General features: G+C 41.1%; 3 protein-coding genes and 1 non-coding gene across 6 annotated transcripts in view; all 4 read right to left on the reverse strand.

Annotated features, from left to right (window-relative positions):
- The window catches only part of nckap5l (NCK-associated protein 5-like), a 59,014-nt gene extending 57,275 nt beyond the window's left edge, over positions 1-1,739 (reverse strand). Inside the window, exon 1 of one of the 2 annotated variants that reach the window (XM_085444942.1) lies at positions 765-1,739. Coding sequence is in view for 1 of the 2 variants with exons in the window: in XM_085444941.1 (XP_085301067.1) it covers positions 287-314 (28 nt within the window). In the remaining variant the exon portion in view is untranslated. The other variant, XM_085444941.1, reaches the window with a different exon arrangement.
- A 75-nt stretch (positions 1,740-1,814) lies between these two features.
- On the reverse strand, positions 1,815-12,241 carry kansl2 (KAT8 regulatory NSL complex subunit 2). 2 transcript variants are annotated; one of them, XM_085444946.1, is made up of 10 exons: positions 12,139-12,240; positions 10,492-10,749; positions 10,146-10,318; positions 9,190-9,304; positions 8,229-8,392; positions 7,984-8,147; positions 7,727-7,823; positions 5,925-6,178; positions 4,278-4,481; positions 1,815-2,672 (listed from the first exon to the last, which is right to left on the reverse strand). In XM_085444946.1, the coding sequence occupies exons 2-10, from the start codon at positions 10,740-10,742 to the stop codon at positions 2,583-2,585; spliced, it is 1,512 nt and encodes a 503-aa protein (XP_085301072.1). In that variant the 5' UTR covers positions 10,743-10,749; positions 12,139-12,240; the 3' UTR covers positions 1,815-2,582. The 2 variants fall into 2 exon arrangements, with proteins under 2 accessions (XP_085301072.1, XP_085301073.1); XM_085444947.1 differs by having other exon boundaries at positions 2,611-2,672; positions 4,228-4,481; positions 12,139-12,241.
- Positions 6,782-6,916, reverse strand: LOC146684997 (small nucleolar RNA SNORA2/SNORA34 family). The gene has a single exon (XR_014917357.1). It is a non-coding gene; the product is annotated as a small nucleolar RNA SNORA2/SNORA34 family (small nucleolar RNA).
- A 484-nt stretch (positions 12,242-12,725) lies between the features above and the next one.
- Positions 12,726-19,202, reverse strand: ccnt1 (cyclin T1). Its single transcript, XM_085444088.1, has 9 exons — positions 18,962-19,202; positions 18,190-18,271; positions 17,975-18,103; positions 17,478-17,538; positions 16,881-16,943; positions 16,742-16,787; positions 16,340-16,503; positions 16,179-16,249; positions 12,726-16,093 (listed from the first exon to the last, which is right to left on the reverse strand). The coding sequence occupies exons 1-9, from the start codon at positions 19,132-19,134 to the stop codon at positions 14,783-14,785; spliced, it is 2,100 nt and encodes a 699-aa protein (XP_085300214.1). The 5' UTR covers positions 19,135-19,202; the 3' UTR covers positions 12,726-14,782.
- Between the last annotated feature and the right edge of the window lie 1,791 nt (positions 19,203-20,993).

A 20,993-nucleotide genomic window follows, 5' to 3' on the forward strand; every position in this document is an offset into this window, starting at 1 on the left:
TCAAACCAACAGCTCTCCTCCTTAAAAATGATCTGAACTTCACATAAAAAAGGGTGGCTCATCCCTCCTCGCATCCATGCTGCAGACACATTAATTCATTCACGAACATCATTGTGAGGCTGATTTATTCTTGATTTAAAAATTCTGGTTTGTGCAGCGTCAGCCTCCACTCACAGCCTGAATCTCTGACAAAGCCCACACTAATGAAGCGCAGTTTATTTCCATTATAAACTGCCTTTTCTCTGCATCGCTGCGAGATGACAAATGAAAAACGAGCCGCACTTACAGGACTCGGATGACAGTTCCTTTTCCATGTTCCCTTTTCAGGTTTTCGAGGCTCAAACGGCGACAGGATGTATTTCAGCTCCCGCGTAACGCAGCTGAACCAAACCAGAGCTGAGCTTGGGAAAGCCTCCAGGTTTTTCCTTCTTTTTTGGCCCCTTTTCTTGGGGACAGGCCCTTCAAACCCAAACCCTGCGCCGAAATGGGTCCCCTCCGCCACGGGTAAGCGCGCTGTTACGCCCTTGCGTTTCTCCCACAAACGAAGAAAACGCAGGAAAAACGCCGCAGCGTTTAAGGCTGAAGCAGCCCGCAGCAGCAAATCAACATTTTCAGCTGTGAATCGGCGCAACCTTTACATGCCCGGTGATGTTAAAACAATGAAGCGCATGCAAACGGATCAGTGTCGGTATTCCTGCGAACCCATCGGCCAGCCGAGCATTTCAGCACATGAAACGGCGTTTTTCCGTTTTTGAAAAACTCACCTCATTTGGATGGAAACTGCCGCTGTGTTGCCATGTCCGGTAAAGATAAAACTATACTATTTTTTCTTCTTTTCTTTAAAATCTCTACCTTGGGCTCATTTTTGCGGCGGTGTCCTGCTCCCCCAGCAGCGGCCGCTCTCCTCCTCTGCCTCGCCGTTTAAGTGTTTGGGTTGGAGGAAAAGTGATGTCATTGTATGAAATTTCATTACCCGCCCCACTTTTTTTCCCTTCTTTCGGAGGCTGTCCCACGTTGCCAAACATAACTTCGCTATATACTTAAAAAAAATCTGCCCCGTATGTGTGGTTTGCCGTGCCTTAAAATACTCCTGCAGGCACCACCGATATGGACACGACCAAGAAATCCATCAAAAAATAATTTGTGGTTGAAAGAGTGACATTTTTAAAGTTAACACACAAACAGCTGAAAACCTGATACAGCACCCAGGCTTCAAGGCAATTTAACCCAAACTAGAAATAATACAACCGCATGACAAAAAGAAGGAGGGTGAGTGTATGGAGCTAAAACTGGACTAGAGGCCTTAAACAGCTATTTTTCTGAAGGTGACCTCAGGCTTAAGTGCAAATCTGGACTCGTCTATGTGGAACTGAAACATGCTCGAACACTTTACAATACAGCCTGCGTTTACTGGTGTTTGAATGGAGATGCAGAGGAAAAGAACAGCTGGAGAATAAACAAATCTGGGTGCGAAATGACTTCAGCTCCAAATTTTCCTCATGTACACTTGACAAACATGCACTAAACTGCACCAAATCTTTAGTACTCACAGAGGGAGTAAATTACAGAATCCTTCCAATGGTTCCTGTTATCTAAAGCCAGATGAAGGTTTCTTAACAATGTGTGAAAGCACAAACTACATCTGTTAAAGGTTTGTTGTTGATCATAAGCATAAAACAAGTTTAATAACCATATATTGTCTTTATTCATTTAAGGTTCCCTTTTCTCGCGCAGTAACAGCTGAAGCTATAAACTGCTTTTCTGCAGGAATCAACTATAAATTTAAGCAGTGAAGCATTTGCAGATCAGCACACGTCCTGTACTTTTTATTTATTTGTAACTACAACCAATGAAAATGTGGGAGATAAATGTGGGTGATGAAAAGGTTTGCTGTCCTGCATAAAATGAAACGACTGGTCGCTCAAACTGAAACACAAAACCACCTTAGCAGACAATAAAAATTACATCAAGTATTTTCGTAAATACTGGCTACAAGGGCATATGCAACAACAGAATGTGTTAAAGTGTAATAATGGGAGAAAGTTTCCAGTTGCTTTAAAGTTTTATGGAAATGTGTTTTCTGCTGCAAACATGCCGATCAGAAACAAAGTTACCTAAAACCCCATTTATTTCCTCATCTTTATTTCAAACCAGGCAGTAGGAGCAGAAACAGTGAGGCACATTACAATGATGTTTATAACTGAAACTGCACAGTGTAACATTTTACCTAAAACTTCAGTTTTCTCCCTGCATTCCTCTAACATGTCCAGCTGACATTTCTGATCCAAACGCTTCCCTCTCAGCTGACCTTTCCCTGCACCTTCACACGACTCACCTGAAACGGCCTCACACTGGGTGACGTCTCATCTCAGGCTGGATTTTCTTTAGTATGAAACCAGGAGTCTAGTTCCCCACATGAAGTACAATATGCTGAAAGGTTATTATGGAATTTCTGCCCATTGATTCCAAAAACATGTCGCCTACTCCAGCTTTCAGTCTCAGTAGGAGCCGCTGAGTACTTTAGTACCTAATGTGGGCTGTATTATAAACGAGTAGCAGTGACAGTTCTTTGAAATGCTGGTTCATCTGGGAGCGTCGGCTGCAGCAGAGTCGATGTCTTGGAGCGAATTGTCAGTCGTGTCTTCCTCACCTCCGACTGCCTCTGACACCACCTGAGTGGAAGAACAAAGATAAAGCACATTTACTGCTAGTTCAGATCATCTGTTTGTGTAAAGGGCCGACAGCACGGTACAAAAGCTTCTTTTCAAAGGGTTCAGTGATTCTCTTAACCCCACTGAACATCTCACTTCATATTTTCTTTACACCACAGCTTTCAAAGTTTTGATGACAGATTGCAAAATCTAGAGTGACAGACTGAGGGGCAGAGAAGAAATACAACATCAAATAAAATAAGCAAAAACGAATAATTAAAACTCAAACTTCCCTGGCAGCACAGGACAACCTGCAGAGAGGCTGTTACATTCCTAACCTGATGCATATGGAAATATTATAAATGCTGCTCTTATTTTCAAACATGTCTATGACAGACTGAGTAGTCAGTCTGACACGAGGTAAGGTCTGAAATTTTGTGTTTTAAAATTTAAGTGTCAGAAAAAAAGGTTTTAGTTAAGAGGATTTAATTTAGTCCAGCTAAAAGTGCATTTGTGTTGATGGAAAATGCACAAATCTCATTGCCTCCACCGTATGCAGATAAATTGAGCTTAGGCATGTAGTGACTGCACAAAGGCCTTTTTTGTAGCAGGAGAAACCCAGCTGCAGGTAAAGCCTGTAATGAGTCTGTTCCAAGGACTGTAATTGTTTTGCCTCTATATAGTTTATTCTTTAGTGAGATGGCAGCTATAATTCGTGAATACATTTGCTCTCAGGAAATGTTAAAGGGTACTACTGAAACTGGAAAACTTGCTATTGGTGTTGTCCTGGACTGCTGCATCTTAGTATGTAAAGTAAATGTTATGGTCTGTGGGCCACTTTGTGAACCACAGCTTCACAGACTGAATGTGACCAGCAGAGGTCTAAAGGTCTTTGCAGACCAACATGTACATGTTGTAGCAGTCTATAGCCACTTGGGGGCAGTCACAAATACGCCTGTTTATTGCATGTTTGTTAATACGAAGTTTATTTTTTATTTTCTGGGAACTAATCAGTCACTGTGTTTAAAATATGATGTAACCGTTTCTAGGTCCTTTGTGCATGGCACAAAAACATGCCAGGTTCACTTTCTTCACTGTCAGTCACCCAAGCCCCCCTTTTTCTTAACTGAGGCAAGATTTTATGGATATATTTTAATTTTTTTAAGACTTGTGAATTTCTCTCTCTCTCTCTTTTGAAGAAAATACAGCTATGACACAACACATGCCAAAGAATACACCTGTAATTTGTTATTTGTATCCTTTGTATTTGTTCAAAGGTGTTCATAAATTAAGTCAAATCATGTCAATTAATGTCAAAAAATGATTTATTTTTCTTCAACACTGTTCACTCATATGAAGACAATGGACATAAAACAGATTAATTTCATAAAGGAGACTGCATCCTCAATAAAAGCTCCTAAAGGTACGTCTGAGATAGAGAACAAATAAATAAAAAAAATAAATTCATTAATAAACTAAAATCAACCCTAACCTTTTTTGAGTTTTCTTTTTTCCTGTGATCAACCTGAAAATGTTTTCAACACAGTACAGTTTGAATTGAGTGCATCAATGTTACCTGCCACAATAAGATATTCACGACGACAAAACCCCTGATTGAGAGTTAACCTGGTTGTTCATGATGGCGTCCACATCTCTCTCTGAGAGTTCCTGCCCTGAGGTGTCAAGGTCCTGGTCTGGGTCCTCGCCAGTCAGGATGTCCATTGGGGCCTCAGCTATGGCTCTGATGGTTTGGTCCTCCAGGGCCAGGGCTGTGTCAAACTGCAGAGGGGACGGAGGACCCTGCATACCGTCCCCTTCCACATCCAGGTCCTGCAAAACAGAGATGCTCAAAATTGCTATTGGAGGCATTTTTGATGGTATATTTATAGAAATCCCCCCGTGTGTATTTGTTTTTTAAGCTTGCTTTCATAGCCATTTGTTTCATTTGACTCAACCTGAGATCAATATTAATGGATCTGTTAACAGAAGGATAACATAGAAGCTTATATGTCCCTTTATATGCAGACAAACAGCTATGTTGGTAATAACCCACAAACGGCCCATTCAAAGTGAGGAAAAACCTGATTGGGCAAACCGTACCAGCATTTAAGATGCTGCTTTACTGAATCATTGTAACCTGCTACACATGCAACAGTCTGTCCACTTGCAACCTCTGCCCCACTTGAGCCAGACTCCCTCTCCTTTAAAGGGTTAAAATCCAGAATATATAATTAAATATAATTAATATTTGAAATGCATATTTCAGACTGAAGTAGTTTTATAATAGTCATTAAAGTGGAATAAATATTCCTATGTAATAATTTTACAGTATTTTTTGGAGGGGTGAAGTTTTTTTGTCATTAGGGTAAAATGTGTTAGGATTTTTAAGGCTCTTCCAAGGGTTAAAACTCCTAAAATGTTTCCTACCATAAAGCAACTTACTTACTCAGATATTGTCCCATTGATAATTTGTGGGCTCGCACAGTGACACAGTGGTTAGCACTCTGTCTTGAGTTAAATTCCAATATCAGACCAGGGAGGTGTCTGTGTGGAGTTTGCATGTTCCCCGTGTTTTTGTGTGTTCCCTTTGGATTCCTCCCACAGCCCAAAGACATGCAGTTAGTGGGGTGATTCTTAATTGCCCATAGATACAGACAACCATTTGGTTTTGTGGTAGCCCTGCGACAGACTGGTGACCTGTCCAGGATGTACCCTGCCTCTTGCCAAAATTTAAATTTTTTAGAGTGATCACACTTGTCAATTTGCAGGTCATCAGTGACACTGTCGCACAATTACATCAGTTTACGCTTGCCATTATGGTGTTACCAAACCCTGCAACATTCCCCTGAAAGATCAGTCAGCACTCAGAGAAGAGTACAGGTGTCATCACACAGAGATGATAAAGAAAACGTAACTGGGTAACTTCAGTTGTAAAAAATAACTTGCTCAAGTAAAAGCCTTTCGTCTGCTGCAATTTGTAACTTTCTGTAGCTTTTCTTGTTTGTACTTTTCTGCTCAGTAATGCATTTAAAATAAGTGTGGAGACCAGCAACCTCATTAAACCGAAAAATACTCTACTCCAGAACAAAAAAACCAAAAACATACTACAGCAGCATGACTTGGTACACTATCCCCTGCTGTGGTGGAAACTTTACAACAGCTTGTTGAAAAACGCATTCAGACTGATACTCATCTTTCACAAGAGGAATTATGTGGAACGTGATATGTGTATTAGAGAGAAGAGGTTGGTAGGTGACTATCATTTCTACGTACATCGCTGAACTCGAGAGGGAGGTTTTCTGTGGGCTGAAGCTCTGCCGCACTCAGGTACATGTCTTTGCTCATAGGGGTGAACTCCTCCTGTGGCGGAGCCTCCTGCTCGGGCTGGTACATGGGCGGAGGCAGGGTGAGGTGCAGCGGGCAGCGGGGGTCGTCTGACTGACCCATGTGCACAGTACGATCACATGGAACATCTTTTAACCCTGGACACATTTTAAAAAGGATCTGGTTGCTGTCCTGGTAGATATCTGAACATGTGGCTGTCAAGGAAAATTTGATTATCAAAAAGAAAAAAAAAAAAAGATAAGAAAAGAGAGAGAATACCAAAAAACTAATTAAAGGGTAAGAGTTGCAGAGAATTAATGGCAAGCTGCACTGATGCTTCTCTGGAGGCCCTCTGTTGTCCAACGCTTGCACCGATTTCTAATTGGCTTTCAAATGTCACCCATCAGCATCCAGCACCTACAGTCGGTCCATTTTCATTCTCTAACACCATTTCATTGTAAGTATATGACAGTGAGACAACTGCCTTCAAAAATCATGGTTTGTATTCATCTGGATTTCTCAAATCTTGTGCCTGATTAAAAAACAAACAAACAAGAAATATCTTAGAAATATTTAGAAAGCCTGATAAACGTCCTTGTTGCATTAAAGTGATGCCTTTATGGTTTTGTAGAGCATGTTAATGATAAAATTCTCATGTCTGGGTTCAATCAAACTAAACTGGCTATTGAAAGAACAAAATTCTTAATATTCAATAAAGGAAAAATTGTTATTCTCACACTGTGAGAACTAAAATGCAAGACTGAAAAACATGAAACGTTACGCTAGTCAAAGTAGGTTAAGAAAGATTTTGTTCCTTCCAACTGAATTGATTAGCTCCTTTGTTTTCTGGGAAACAAATCAACAGACCACAGGAAGCTGTTTATCTAGGCTCCCGTTGAAACGAACAGCTACTACAAGCTGCTGGTCTTGATTGGGGCCAAGGGGAGGAGGGCGGAAATGAGAAACGTAACTGAAGAGTGTAGAAATCAGCAGAGAGCAGATCAGTCTACATCTGGCTCATTCATTCAACAGAACAGAGCTTTAAAACACACTCCATTCAAACTTAGTCAAAGCTAACACCTGTTAGCTAACAGCTTACCTTTGTCTCATCAAACCTTTCCTGGTGCATTATGAGGAGCTGAATGAGATCAGCCTAGTGTTAATGTCCAGCACAGAAGCAATACGAGCGGAAATTAAGCAAAGAGAGTCTCATTTCATGACACGTCTTCAAACACAGCTCCTCTTTTCACTGTGGAGCATCTCTGCACTCAACTCTTTATCTCTGGTAACCATTCTTGAATGAAGCCACAAAGCCGCTCCCAGCTGTTAAGAGAATATTACACTAGCTAGCATCACCCAATATGCCCTTTGGCATTAAATTTTGTATCTGAGTAGTTACTAGTATAACAACAATAGCAATAGCTTATTTCACAAATCATATAAAATTGTGTGTTACAATGTTTGCCCTGTTAAATTTGGCTGTGCATCATTTAACATGATCTTATATTAATGTACATTGGTCATTTGATTCATTGTGAGTGGAAAATGTGTACAGTTGGTACAGTCCCCCTCTCAATACAGTATATATTTTACATTTAAACCCACCAATTGGCAATAGAGGACAGTCTGTTCACCGCTGTTAAGCTGGTTTTGAAAAATTCATATCATACGTGATACTATGATGAGTATTCCACCCATCATCTTTCATTCAGTGATTATTTAGTCACACTATTAAAGCCATCAGAGGATACGTGAGACACAGTGTCGGGCCATAGGCAGGCAGGGATTGGTACATCGGGTTCCCTCCATGAAGGAGATGCATTTTTCACTCACTGTTCTTGTGTGTGGCTACAACCGAAATAACAAACAAACATTAGATAATGAAGTGAAACGTAATCATAAACAGTTGACGTTTTTTTAATTATCCCTCTATGACACGACTGCCAGAGAATATAAGTAAAGAAAATGTACAGATTTCTTTAAACTCAGTATCAATTCAAGTTAGCACCTGAGGGCCTCCTTCTGTCACAGCCTGCCTCCTTTCCCTCAGCTGCCGGTGCAGCAGGGCCTCCACCCCGTACCGGCGGCGGTATCGACGCAGAGCTTTAAGCTTCTTCAGGTTCTCCCTCTCCTTCATGGAAAGACCTTCAGGCCCTGTCAGGAGGCTGGTACCTGTAATCAACATTAAAAGGTTTGTGTCACTCAGAATTAAGAGGAGTGAGCAGTAAAAGCATAAATTTGTCCTATGATTACCTATAGCTTCATGCTCCATTTTGCGGTTGTGCAGGTATCTGCGCTTCTTCTCTTTCAGCAGGTGCTGCAGGCGTTTGAACTGATCAATATAGAGGGACTGGAGTCTGATAAGTTTTTCTCGAGTGATTAGCGCCACTTCTTCTGCAGTGTACACTCCTGCATGTCTGCCAACACATAGCATTGAAAATCTAACGTCCATTGAGTTTCAAAACAATAAACTACTCAGTATCTAACAATTTAAGACTAAGATAAGTAATTCTTAAATCAACATACAACATTATGTTGTGCCACTGGATGATGAGCTCAGGTATTAAGTCAGAGGTATTAAGTTATTAAGTCAGAGTCATCACTAACAGCTTGTCAATAAACACGATTCGAGCCTTTGTAGGTTTGCATATTAACTACTTACTTTTTTAAAATTTTCTGTCAACGTTTTTAGCAAAAAGAATGTAAAAAAAATCTAAGACTTATGTGCGCCTTATAGTCGTGAAAATACGGTAAGACGATTGAACTGCTTCACTTCCGTCTGCCATTTATTTATTTTCCGGCTCTTTGAAAGGTCGCAGCAAAATGTTGAGGAAAGGTGTCGAGTTTTATCTGGAGCATAGGGCTGTGAAAATTGAGAGCTAACAAAACAACTGCTGCACAATGTCGTCCGCCATCTTAGTTGAACTGGTCACGTGACTGCATCATATGACTAAAATGCATCCTTGTTTTCGAAATCTTCCTTTTTCGCTGTCCACACAGCGAGGCACATGCAGCATTTTCAAACTTATCCACTTTGGAGAGTGTTTTCAAACCAAAAATGCCGTCTCAGTGTGGACGGAAGGCCAAAAGGGGGGGAAAAAAGATGCATTTTCAAGTCTGGACATGGCCTAAGCCTTCTATCTTGAACTACAGATTCTTATTCAAACTACATAACTACACAATGTGGGTTGAGAAGAAAATCTTAAGAGCTTACTTCAGAGGATCCTCGTGATCACTATCGATGCTGTCAGCCTCGCTGTCCGGATCTCCTCTCCACGTCTGGTCCAATACCAACGGCCCCTGCTCTTCCTCACTCAGACTGTCCTCATCTAGGAAGAGGGAGGAATTAGTGGTATTTTTATCTGACTTTTGGTAGAGCATGCTAGCGGGCCGTCGTTATTACCGTGTTTTTTGGAAAATACGGCACACTTAAAATCAATCCTTTGACTTTTCTGAAAATCAACAGTGCCCTTACAATCCCGTGTGCCTTATGTATGAATTCGGGTTGACCTCGAAACGATTTTATGTACACGGCGCTTGGAAATCTGTCAAATGTTTTAGTATGACTTTGCTAGGCTAGGAAGCCGCACCACTTGATGGATTGTCGGAGCATTACGGCTATCGAAAGCAGGAGCCTCGCGGAGTGATACGTACGGTGCTTCAACATAATATTACCGTATTGTGTGTGTATAACCTCTTTTTAACTTTTGTGGATATTGGTTATGCTGAGGATATGTTGCTCAGTTTCCACTGGAAATACCTTTTGGTTAAACTGTCAGCAAGGAATTTGCATTTGCACTGTTAAATTTTTATATAACTTTAATGCAGATAAAAAACAGCTGCTTGTTTAAGTGAAAATACATTGATGTTATGTGGTTTTTTTGCACTAATAAAGTTGTGGCGTTGTAAAGTATTTTGTCTAGTGTCAATTATATCGTCAGTTATATCGTTATCGCAAATTTTCAAATGTATATCGTGATAAATATTTTTGGTCATATTGCCCTGCTCTACAACTAATGAATGAAAGCTATAAACTTTTTAATCTTTTCACAAGTGTACCAAATAACCCAACAAATAAAACTAATAAAACAACAAACAGTCTGTACAACTACATCAGCTTAACCCACATGCACCCAAATTACTATTTCCAAGTCAAAAAGTGGCCATTACCTAGAATGCGGCTGGCTTCAGAGCGTCCTCCATCAAGGCTGTGTGACTCTGCTCGGCTGTACCCACTAAGTTGAGACAGCAGGGCCTCCGGTGACGGACCAGAAGACGCCTTTCTCATTTGAGCTCGAAGAGCCATGGCATTCCTGCGAGCGTGCTCCGCACAGAAGGTCACTCTACAGAACAGACATTCAAATTGAAATTAGGAGGCTGCATGGTACTGATGAGTTTATTTACATTCCCCCTTCTCTTGGGATTAAGTTCCCATTAATGAGATTCACAGCAGATAATGATGAGATTTAATTTGTTTTTATCGATTGTTAATGGCTGATTTAGACCTTCCACCCACCCGTCTTTCCTCTCTGCCTTTGGTGCGGCATTGGGACACCGCTTCCCGTTCTTGGCAGAGACGTAGCTGCACTGTTTGTAAGGCGCATTCTTGTCCTCCAAGATGTGTTTGATGCAGAATTCCAAGCCTTCAAGTCGTGGCTGAGAGCAGGGCCGCTGGGTGAAGGAGCAGGCCTGTGGCTCCTGAGGTCGGGGTGTCTGGGTCACCCGGTTCCGACTTGAGGGCAAAACATGAATCCGTATCCTGTTCATTTCAAGCCTGCATTAAATGTAATAACAAAAAATAATAATAATAATAATAATAATACATTTTTCCTGTTCACACCAAATGTTTGTATGGCTGCATGCATGAATAACAGCAAGAATTCCTATAAAAACATTTGTTTGAATGTTGGAATAATGTTGGCTTCTTTAATGTATTTTTATTCAAACTACTAACTTTGGTGACCAACAGGCTGGTATTTCAGAAACTGCTGATCTAGAGATCAAAGATGGGTCACACAGATCCAACTCTAGGGTTTATAGAGAACAGTATGAAAAAGAGAAAACGTCTAGTGAGCAGCAACATGTCAATAGAAAGAAATTAGAAGAGGCTAGACTGCACTGAGCCGATAGGAAGGCAACAGAAACTCAGATAACCGCTTGTTTAATCAAGGTATGCAGAAGACCACAGCACGTCAAATCTTAAACCAGATGGGCTATAGTAGCAGAAGACTGGAGATGATACTCCTGTAAGCTAAAGCGAGCAGGAAGGGATTGGAAAAGCAATGTCTGGTCAATTTAATATATACTGAAAGGCCAGGATCTGATGTAAACAACATGAAGCTCCATCCTATGTTGTATGACCAGTTCAGGCTGGTGGTGTCGGTGTAATGGTCGTTCTACCCACACTTTGTTAAAATCCCACAGCATACCCGATTCTGACAATGTTCAACCCTTTATGACCAGAACACTCATCTTCTGATGGCGGCTTCCAGCAGGATAACATACCGTGTCAGAAAGGTTTAAAATGGTTTTCTGAACAATTACACTGTACTTAAATGGGCAGGATAGATACTCGTGGTTTTTCGCCTTTTGATCCCAAATATAACCAAAATAGAAAAAAAAAAGCATATTGAAAATATGCACATAAGGTGTCATTGACCAAATCACTATGAGTACTTAAATCTAAATAAAGCTGTATAAAACTAAAACAATGTTTTCATGTTATTGGTTTACTGACGGGCGATGTCAGATGGTCGTTATTAACATCAGTAAAAGCTTATAAATGTTACGCATACAACCTAAAGGCAATTGTAATAAGTAACAAAGAGTAATAAAGGCCGCATTAATGTAAGAGAATGGCATTTTTTTTTTAAATTCAAATATAAATCGAGGAGACAAACTCCTCTCTGCGTTAATGGATAAACTCTAACCGGGCGCCACACCGAGCTTCAGCCCGCCTCTCCTTACTGCGTCACTTTAACAGTTAAGACGGCAGTCGCCATCTTTGATCAATCGCTGCTAACGGCAGCTAAATGCTAATTTTCTCATTTTGCAGCGAAGATAGCAAGTCGGTGCCACAAAATTGCCGTATCCCTCCATAACGCCAACGTGATTGTATGCCAGAATATGAACATATCGCTAATTTCTATTTGCGGCCCCCTACCTTTGTCTCGGACATCCGAGCTAGCGTGAGCTCCCGAAGAACACTGTTACGTCGATTTTCCTGCATTCCCTGTTAACTGCCACAGCCGCCGCTTACAATAAGTAACCCCGCCCACCTAGAGATCCGATTAGCCAGAGCGCCGGAGTGAGGTAGCCCATTGGCCAATCCAGTTGCCATTCAAAGTGGCATCCACCCAATGTATTTACACTTTTATCATAGACCAGGGCCTCGAACTCTTTAGAACACAACTTGACCTCAAGAGGGCTACACTTACAATACCACTGGATAATACCCCCTATCTTTTAAAAATAGAAGAAAAAAACAGTATATTTTGAAAACATTCAAATGTAAAACTTTGACACACCATGCATTTACAAATGATGATATATCAAGTAGAGTAAGTGCAATTCCATCAGTTGCTCTACAATGCTTGTATTACCCCTCAAACATATTTTTTTTGCAAAATATAATGGGTAAAACTGGATCTTCTTTCAGGGCAGATCAAGCTCCTAGACCGCATTTGACACCCCTGGCATAGATTGATTCACCTATAAAATGCAATGTTATTGATGAGCCAAAAGCAGCACTTTCTTAAAATATTTTTTATTGACTTTGAGAATAAAGCAACCACATTATATCAAAAAAAAGAACAGTGTTCACATATTTTAAACGGGAAAAAAAAATCGCAAAACTTTCTTTTTCAGACCTGAGTGTCACTGAAAACACCAAGACATGAAAACACATGAAATTTATTGTAGCTATATGATTTTTGCATTGTTAGGTTGCATGAGTGTCGTCCGTTTTTTCTTACATATGGGTTTTAATATGAAATGTGTCCTTTTTGTGGCTTGTTCACAACAAAATGGTAATACTTAAAATGGAAGCTTTGCCCAGATTAAACAAAATGTTTCAAAAACAGTGGCAATTTCACACCAGAAAATCTATTAGTCTAACCATTATACACGTAACACTTTGTCAATTGCATTGTAGGCAAACCTACTGAGATAAATATTCAGTGCATTTACTGTTTCCCTGTTACAACCAAGAATAATAAAACCTCTGCTGCATGAGCAAGAAGCTTCTCTTTTCAAGCACATTTTCAAATATATGAAGGGGGTAAAATATACAGCTGGACGGCTGATTTGCTGTGCTACATTACTGTAAAATAAGAGCACTAATCCTAAACAATTAAGTTTTATGAATAGGCAATAACCTGCTTATCTAGCCAACAAAATCTGGGTATTGGCCTTCATGCTCAAGAAGTGGAGGTATATAAATAACCTGCTGGTCACATATGATTCTGTACAACCACAGAAAACATGCAAACATGTTTTTATGATGAATGATGGCATGTGGGCAGATAATAAAACAAACCAAAGTTAAATATCCACCAATTTAGTTTAGAGGAATGCACTCGAAAGACAAGTTTAACATGATTAAATCAGACCAGAGTGAAGTGACAGCTACACTAGGGTTTACACTTTTAAAACATCCCCACAATTAGATAAAAACAGATGAGCTATTAACTTTTATACTGTGTTAAAACTCTGTATACTGTGCTTATTAGGGTCTAGCAAATCTGGGAAAAAGTTTTTCCTGACATAATTTCTTGTCTTCTGAAAATTATACATTTCCATATATGATGCTTATTTCTTTGTCTTTGCATTTACCCGTGATCACCCCAAAAAAATGAACTCCTGAGGAAAAACAATAAGGAAAGAGAAATAGTCTAGATAGATGCTCTTTTTGTTGAATTTCCTTCATTGTGACCAAAGCGCACAGATGTTTCAACCGTTTGTGAACAGATGAATGTTCTTGCTATGAACTTAGTGTATCCATTCAAGAACCAAATATGAATATTTTACAACCATTTAAAACAATGACTGCAAGACTTAAAAACTTAAAGTGAAAAGTACAAGCTTTTCCTAATTTACATCCTTTTTTTTTTTGCAAATTTGCAAATATAAAGGTTCCAATGTTTGTTTTAAACATTTTTTTTTACATTTTTTCCTCAAATCACCAAATAGCACAGCAAATATAACATATACATGAGGGATGAAGCCATTTTTATGGCTCACAGAAAAAATAAAAATGGGAAAAATAAAATAAAGTAAAAAATATATCGAAAAGATGGCTTTGGAGACATGCACTCTAACTAGGCTGTACAGTCTTAAAGAAATGACCATCTGTTCCAAAAGAACAGAGGTTTAACCCTAAAAAAAGGTAGAAAAAGGGGACCTTTTTTCTTTTTTAAAATCATTTGATCAATAAATAACACCCTATAAAAACATTATAAAAAGAATCAGTAAGAAGACCAACCAGGTATGTCATGGAAATTTTTCCAAACAAATTGACATCCTCTAATTCCCGTCTTCTTGTCACATATCATTTGAATTTTTCAAAAAGAAAAAACAAAACACTATCTACACTTTCCCATGATTCTTCTTGTCTCACATTTTGCAAGTCCCATTATTGCCCCACGAGTACGCCATAAAATCCTTTGTTACCCCCAGTACATTTCTCTGCTGTCACACTGAAGACTATAAAATGTTGGGTGGCTGGAAAATATCATACAACACTTTATGTAACAAGATGATCAAGATGTCAAGTAAAATGTACATAATGTGGTTTCCTGATTAGAAACTTATTTGGGCAAAGGCGGCAGTGGGGGAGGCGGCTCCGTGGGCAGGGGAGGGGGCCTAGGGTTGTTTCCTCTGGAGCTGCTCGAGTACCGATAATCACCATACTGAGATCTGTAGTCAAACATAGACTGCTGGGACGGCTGCACACCCTGTGCACTCAGCAGTGAGTTTAGCATCTCAAAAGTGTCCTGGTACTCGTTGGACTGGGCTCCGCCAGCTGAACTGTGACCATTAGTGTCAGTTTTGTCGCTTTTGGAATGCGAATAGCTTCCTTGGTGGTGGGGGAGTCCCAGAGATGGAAGAATGTCAGAACCGTGCCCCAAAATTTGTCCAGAGGAGGAAGACAGGGGAGGTAACTGGTAGGGATTCCTAGACTTGCTCACTTTGGAGGGTGGGTGAGATCCTGCTGAAGGATCCTGGGAGTGTGTCCTCTTGCGTGAGGCAGACGAGGATGAGGACGAGGATGAGGAGCTTGTTCTAGAGGAGTCACTTGGTACTTTTTTGCTGCTTCCCAGCGTGCCGCTGGAACTAGATGAATGTTTGTGTGAAGAAGAAAGTGAGGCACTACTGGAAGAGGAATGGTGGTGGTGAGAGTGATGATAATGGTGGTGGTGGTTAGAACGCTCCCTGTGCTTGTCCCTGCTTTTGCCATCCTCTCCTGAAGTCCCCCTCTGCTTGTCAGGCACTCGGATTTTGACTTTGATGTCTGGATCCTGGCCTCGACCACTGCTGCTGTGTCCACTGCTTCCTCCTGATCCTCCAGCAACTGGGAAGCGCATTTTTAGAGAGTCATGCCTCTCCTTCTCCAAGGGGATTTTAAGAATAATGGGTGATGGGTTGGACATGTCAGAGGAAGCGCTGGGTGGATGATGGTGATGCTGCTGCTTCTCCTTCCTCTGTTGCTGGCCAATGAGGGCCTGAGCTGCATTGGCATAATCTCTCTTTACGCTGGCCTCCATGTTCTCCAACTTTCTCTTTTGGGCAGCCAGGACGTCAGCATTCTTGGCACGGTACTCACTCAGCGACACCTTAGCTGGGGCGTGGACCTCATGGTTAGGCTGCTGCTGTGGTTGCTGTGACTGCTGCTCAGATCCACCTTGACCTTTACCACTCCAAGTCTGAGCACTGCCAGAAGCATTTGTGTCCTTGTCGCCCACTGATGAGGAAGAGGAGGCAGAAGGTGGAGCAGAGAGGCTCATCAGGCCTGCCACAGTACTCTCTGATGAAGCCATGGAAATCATGCTGATCATGGTGTCCCTCTGGTCACCCTCCTCCTGGACTTTTGGCTTGGCTTTTGGTGTCTGTCCGCCAGCCTGGAAGAAGAAAAAATTAAGTCAATGTCCACATTGAATCGGGAATTTTTAATAGCAAAAAGGAGAAGTTAAATTTGCGTTGTACCTTCCAGTTGCGAATTCGCTTCAGTCGGCTGGGTGTTTTCTCCAGGATTTGCAGGAACTCGTGTGTAAGTTCTGGAAGAGGAGGAAAAAAAAACAAACAAGTCAAATCAGCCCTTTTATTATCTAAACATTTTTTTCTTAAAGAGCATTTATTGCACATACCGTCCAGCAGCTCGAGGGTAACTGTAGGGTCAACATACTCCCACCAGTGTTTGCCATCTGTAGACACGGGGATCTCCCAGTTGGACCATTTGCAGGCGAGGTGGATGCACACACAGGCTACAACAGGCGGACTATACTGCAGGCAGAACGTTGTCAAGTGCAGGCTATATGGCATGATACGTCCAAGAAAAAAAGCAAACAGAGAAAGAGAAAACAGAAAATCAGTGTATTGAGCTTTAACAAACCACACACAAACTTTGGTGAATACCTAGCATTCACATAAGAAAGACACAACCCTGTGTGTGTGTGTGTGTGTGTGTGTGTGTGTGTGTGTGTGTGTGTGTGTGTGTGTGTGCGCATGTTTGAGAGAGAGAGAGAACTATGGGTGAACTCTGAGCATACCTGTTGGTGGCCATAAAGTATGATGTTTGGGCCAAATCCTTGCTTGCTGGAACAACAGCAGAACAAAGAGAAAAAAAATTTATAGACACAGCAAAAACTTGAAGATAAAATTGAGCAAAACCATAAAAATGATGCTCACCCCTGACAAGCTGAGTGCATTTGACAACATGTGTATGAGGATGATCGATGGTGATTTCAAAAGCTGTAATAGAAAGAGAAGAAAATGTAGGTAGACATTAATAAAAGAAATGCAAAATCAATGTATACTTATAATCCATATGGAATACAAATCCACTTCCCACTGGCAAAGATAACATTAACAAAGCCGCTGAAAACCAGAAAATTTGCATTGTGTTAAAAATCAAGTGGTGGGGAGTCAGAGTTGAGTGGAGTGTCACTTTTCATGGGAAAACATCCTGGACAACATGAAAATGTCAACACCTGAATATGAAAAAAAAATTAATGGCATGTAAGAAGGGGAAAAAAGTTGTTTTGAGGCTCCCTCTTTAAATGTCTTAAAAACACATAGGTGAAAAAGGTAAAATGTCAAAAGTTAGGGCTGATAAAAATGAAAAAGCTGAAACAGGAAATGTAAAAGTGGGTGATTCAGTTTTGAAGCATAAATATCACTTCCAGTGCTGCTTACTGCAAACTGTGAATTGAAATAAAACATGTTAACTATTCTTGTTCTCTGGGGGGGGAATTCAAGGGACCCAGTTCTTCCTTCCAAACTTACCCAAGGTCTGGAGAATTATGCTCTCAAGAATGACCAGGTCTTGGGCTTGTTGCAGGTAGGCCTGAGGTTGAGAGGACAGGCACGTTACTCACTGGGAGGCCGCCAATTGTTGAAAAACAAGAGCAACTGTACACGTTATGTGGCCGAGAATTTCTGACCATTTGTCTGAAAGGCTTTCTGGCATACATGTTTGTTGAAGAAGCCTCAGATATAAGTGATGAAAAGTGAAAGCTACATAGCAAGTACAGATGCTCGAGTTTTACAACTGCTAGACATCACATTGCCTGCATGACTCAAAACCTACACAGGCTAAGATGTATTTTGCCTTTTACTCTCTCAACCCATGTAATCAAGCAGCCTTAACAGCTCAGAACAAATACGTGACAGAGTAAATGTTCTCAGATTACATGCAAGAAGATTGCCATTTGCCTTATTGTAAGAATTTTTTTTCTGCTTCAAAAAAAACCTCCCTCGGACAATTGCAGTACAATACTTACATCACTGCGAATATCTGGTGAAGGGTCCTGGGGATTGAGGCAGGCATGGGCCACCTTGATGACATGCTCCAGCTTTCGAGGCTGCTCCTCTACCTTTGCTGCCAGGAACAGAGCAGCGGGTGCGATGACCTGGAAAGGGTCAGTGGAGATTTAAAAAGATGATTCACATTAAGTACAATCATTTCCATGATTCAAGCAAGAAAAACATTACTTACATTTCTGTGAAATCTGGTGAAGGACTGGATCATGTAGAAGCGATGCATGTACACAATGGCTGTATTAATTGTAAGTTGAGAGCTGATACATGGCAGTTAAGGAAAAAAGGTAAACAGTGGGAGCAAATTACATAACATCTGTAATGACTGCATACTTTGAAAATGGGCTGGAATCGTCGGTATACGTGTGAAATAAAATAATTATAAAATAGTTATAAGGATAACTATAGGTTTAATATTGCTAATTAAGTATAAAAGTTAATGTTGATAAGCCTGTTATCGTAGCAGCCACAGAATAACAAAGTTAAACAACACTTTAGCCACCGGCTAGCTGGGATAAGACTCTTGATAACACACAAAGCGATGTTTTCTAAAACTAACACATCTAAAACACTTTTTCTGAAACATTCTACATTACTATATGTCTAAACGTGGCCCATTGTCCTTCTAATTTGCGTTTATTCGTTGATATTTACCAGTGGTGAAGCTAACGCTAACATGCTAACGTCCTGGAGGCCGCCGACTACACAGGCCTCTGCGGCCCAAGGGTTAGGCCACTACGCCGCTATCGCGTAACGCTTGTAAGCTCACGTACACCTTGTAAAACCAAATTCCACAGCGTTAAACAGAAGTGGAAGACAAAAACAAACGTGAAACCGTCGAACAAAAGACAACAACAAACTAACAAACACCAGCCACACTCCTTCTCCGAGCCGGCTCGGGAGAGAAGCTAAAGTTAGAGCGCTAACAAGAGCTCACGACAAAAGGATACACATTGAGCCGCTGTCCCATGTCCTGGAGGAGGTTCGCCGCCTGTTGTCTGTATGAGAGCTCCTTGTCGGGATCAAGTCCAGCTCGCCGAGATGGGCTGTTGTCGATCTGCTGCCGGGTGAAGTACCATTTGTTGTTACTGCTTGCGGGGAGAGAGCGAAACGAAGCCGCCATCACTGAGAAGGACGAGAGTTTAAAATTTCTGCGCGTCACAGGAACACACGTCACGCCGGGCGGCGACGTCAGCGCGCCTCGAGCGACGGTACAGCAGAGGTCTCCAAAGCGCAGAGGGGTCTCAAAACGTAACTTAAAGTCTCATACGATCTCTCTTGTTATTACGCTGTAACAGCCAAAAGCGAAATCTCCGGTAAGCTAGCTACAGCCTCTGTCCTCCATACACCGCACAGCTCAAGAGGTGAATCTCCTTGTCCTGCATCAGTATACGCCCACTTTTCTTCCTAGGTACTGACTAAAAGTGCACATACCTTTACTCATGGTGCTACCTTACCACAAGCCCCTTCCCAAACCCCGCCCCCTAGCTGTAAACGTCAAGTATGAATGGAATCTAATAACAATGTGAAACACAGTCTAAATCAAAAATTTAAAAGTGCTGCATTAATAAACTTGCTATTATCACTGATTTCGCAAAACCAGTGCATTTAGGCACTTAGGCCCGCCCCCATGGGTGAGAAGTTTAACTCCACCATCTGGCACATAAGAGGAGAAGATAAGTTGCAAAAAATAGCTGAAGTAGGAAGTCTAATATTAAAGTTCTCAGTAAGAATCTTCAACTGAAACTTGTCATAAACAAGTCTCTAGGCTTGTGTGTCTGGGGTTTTACTTGCTTTTGAAAGCATGCTAACGCTGGGCAATAAATGGTGGCCAGTTATATGATTAGCCACGGTCACTGAGAGAGCTACGTTCCCTTCCATTTTCCCTCATATGCCTGTTTGGTCAGCCTCTAACATCACAGTCTTAGCCTATCTGTCCATAACCAAATAGTGCTATGTTAGAAAGTTCTATGCTAACGCTAAACTCGTCCCGACAGCCATGCTGTCCCAGATTTTTTTTCCCCGGGATTTTCCCTTCAGCACTAAAGACTTCTGCAGTACAAAAATCTGTGTATATGAGATGATGCTGTAGGAGGAATAACAATCTAGTTAATCACCTGACTTAATTGACACTTGACATGATCAAGCCAAATGACCAAAGAGGTTGATCATCTTCCTTGATTAATATGATTAACTACCCTTTAGTGGATGATGAGTGAAACTTCTCCTGAATAGGTGCTCAAAAGCTAAACGATATCATATCAGTCCTCCTCAATTTAATCAAAGTTTGCCCAACACAGCACACACACACATAAAACATATTAATGATTGTACATTAACATAAAACTGTTGTCGGAACCATACTGAATTTCACCAGAGAAGATTCAGTATGCTACATCAGTGTCTACTTTTTAAAATCATAGCCAAGTGACACTTCACTATCCCTACTAATTGATGTTATCTTGTTGTATCTCTGTTGTGGTCAGTGCTATCTTCTATGCTGTTGCATGCTGGGGCAGCGGGTCGAGGGTCACAGATGCCAACAGACTAAATAAACGGATCCACAAGGCCAGTAATGTTGTGAGGATGGAGCTGGACTCCGTTAGGGTGGTGTCTGAGAGGCAGATGTTGTCCAAGATAAAGACAATGTTGGATGATACCTCCCACCCACTCCATGACATGACATGCTGGCTAGTCACAGAAGTACTTTCAGTGAGAGACTGAGATTACCAAAAAGCACCACTGACCGACACAGGAAATCATTCCTGCCTGTGGCCATCTCTCTGTACAACTCCTCCATCTAACACACTGTGAACCCTGCAATAGTTACACCCTTTTTACACGCGCTCTTTTCTACTCTGGAATATTCTTGTCAATTTTCTTGATATTTATTTATAATCACCTTTGTTAATCCTTGATATTTAGAACTGAGTGATCTGTATATATTAGTGCTATTTCTTAAATGTGTAAAATCTGTAAGAT

The sequence above is a fragment of the Copadichromis virginalis genome, linkage group LG20, assembly GCF_057382275.1.
Source record: "Copadichromis virginalis isolate Kocher_CV1m ecotype Utaka linkage group LG20, C_Virginalis_male_GT1.1, whole genome shotgun sequence".
In the NCBI taxonomy this organism is placed as follows: Eukaryota; Metazoa; Chordata; class Actinopteri; order Cichliformes; family Cichlidae; genus Copadichromis; species Copadichromis virginalis.

Coding starts and splice junctions, on each gene's coding strand:
- kansl2 (XM_085444946.1), bottom strand. CDS start 10,742: ATGAACAGGATACGGATTCATGTTTTGCCCTCAAGTCGGAACCGGGTG. Junction 6,179..7,726: donor GGCCCGACACTGTGTCTCAC/GTATCCTCTGAT, acceptor CCACATGTTCAG/ATATCTACCAGGACAGCAAC. Junction 2,673..4,277: donor ACGCCATCATGAACAACCAG/GTTAACTCTCAA, acceptor TCTTCCACTCAG/GTGGTGTCAGAGGCAGTCGG.
- ccnt1 (XM_085444088.1), bottom strand. CDS start 19,134: ATGGCGGCTTCGTTTCGCTCTCTCCCCGCAAGCAGTAACAACAAATGG. Junction 16,944..17,477: donor CATAATTCTCCAGACCTTGG/GTAAGTTTGGAA, acceptor TTTCTATTACAG/CTTTTGAAATCACCATCGAT. Junction 16,094..16,178: donor AGCGAATTCGCAACTGGAAG/GTACAACGCAAA, acceptor TTCTTCTTCCAG/GCTGGCGGACAGACACCAAA.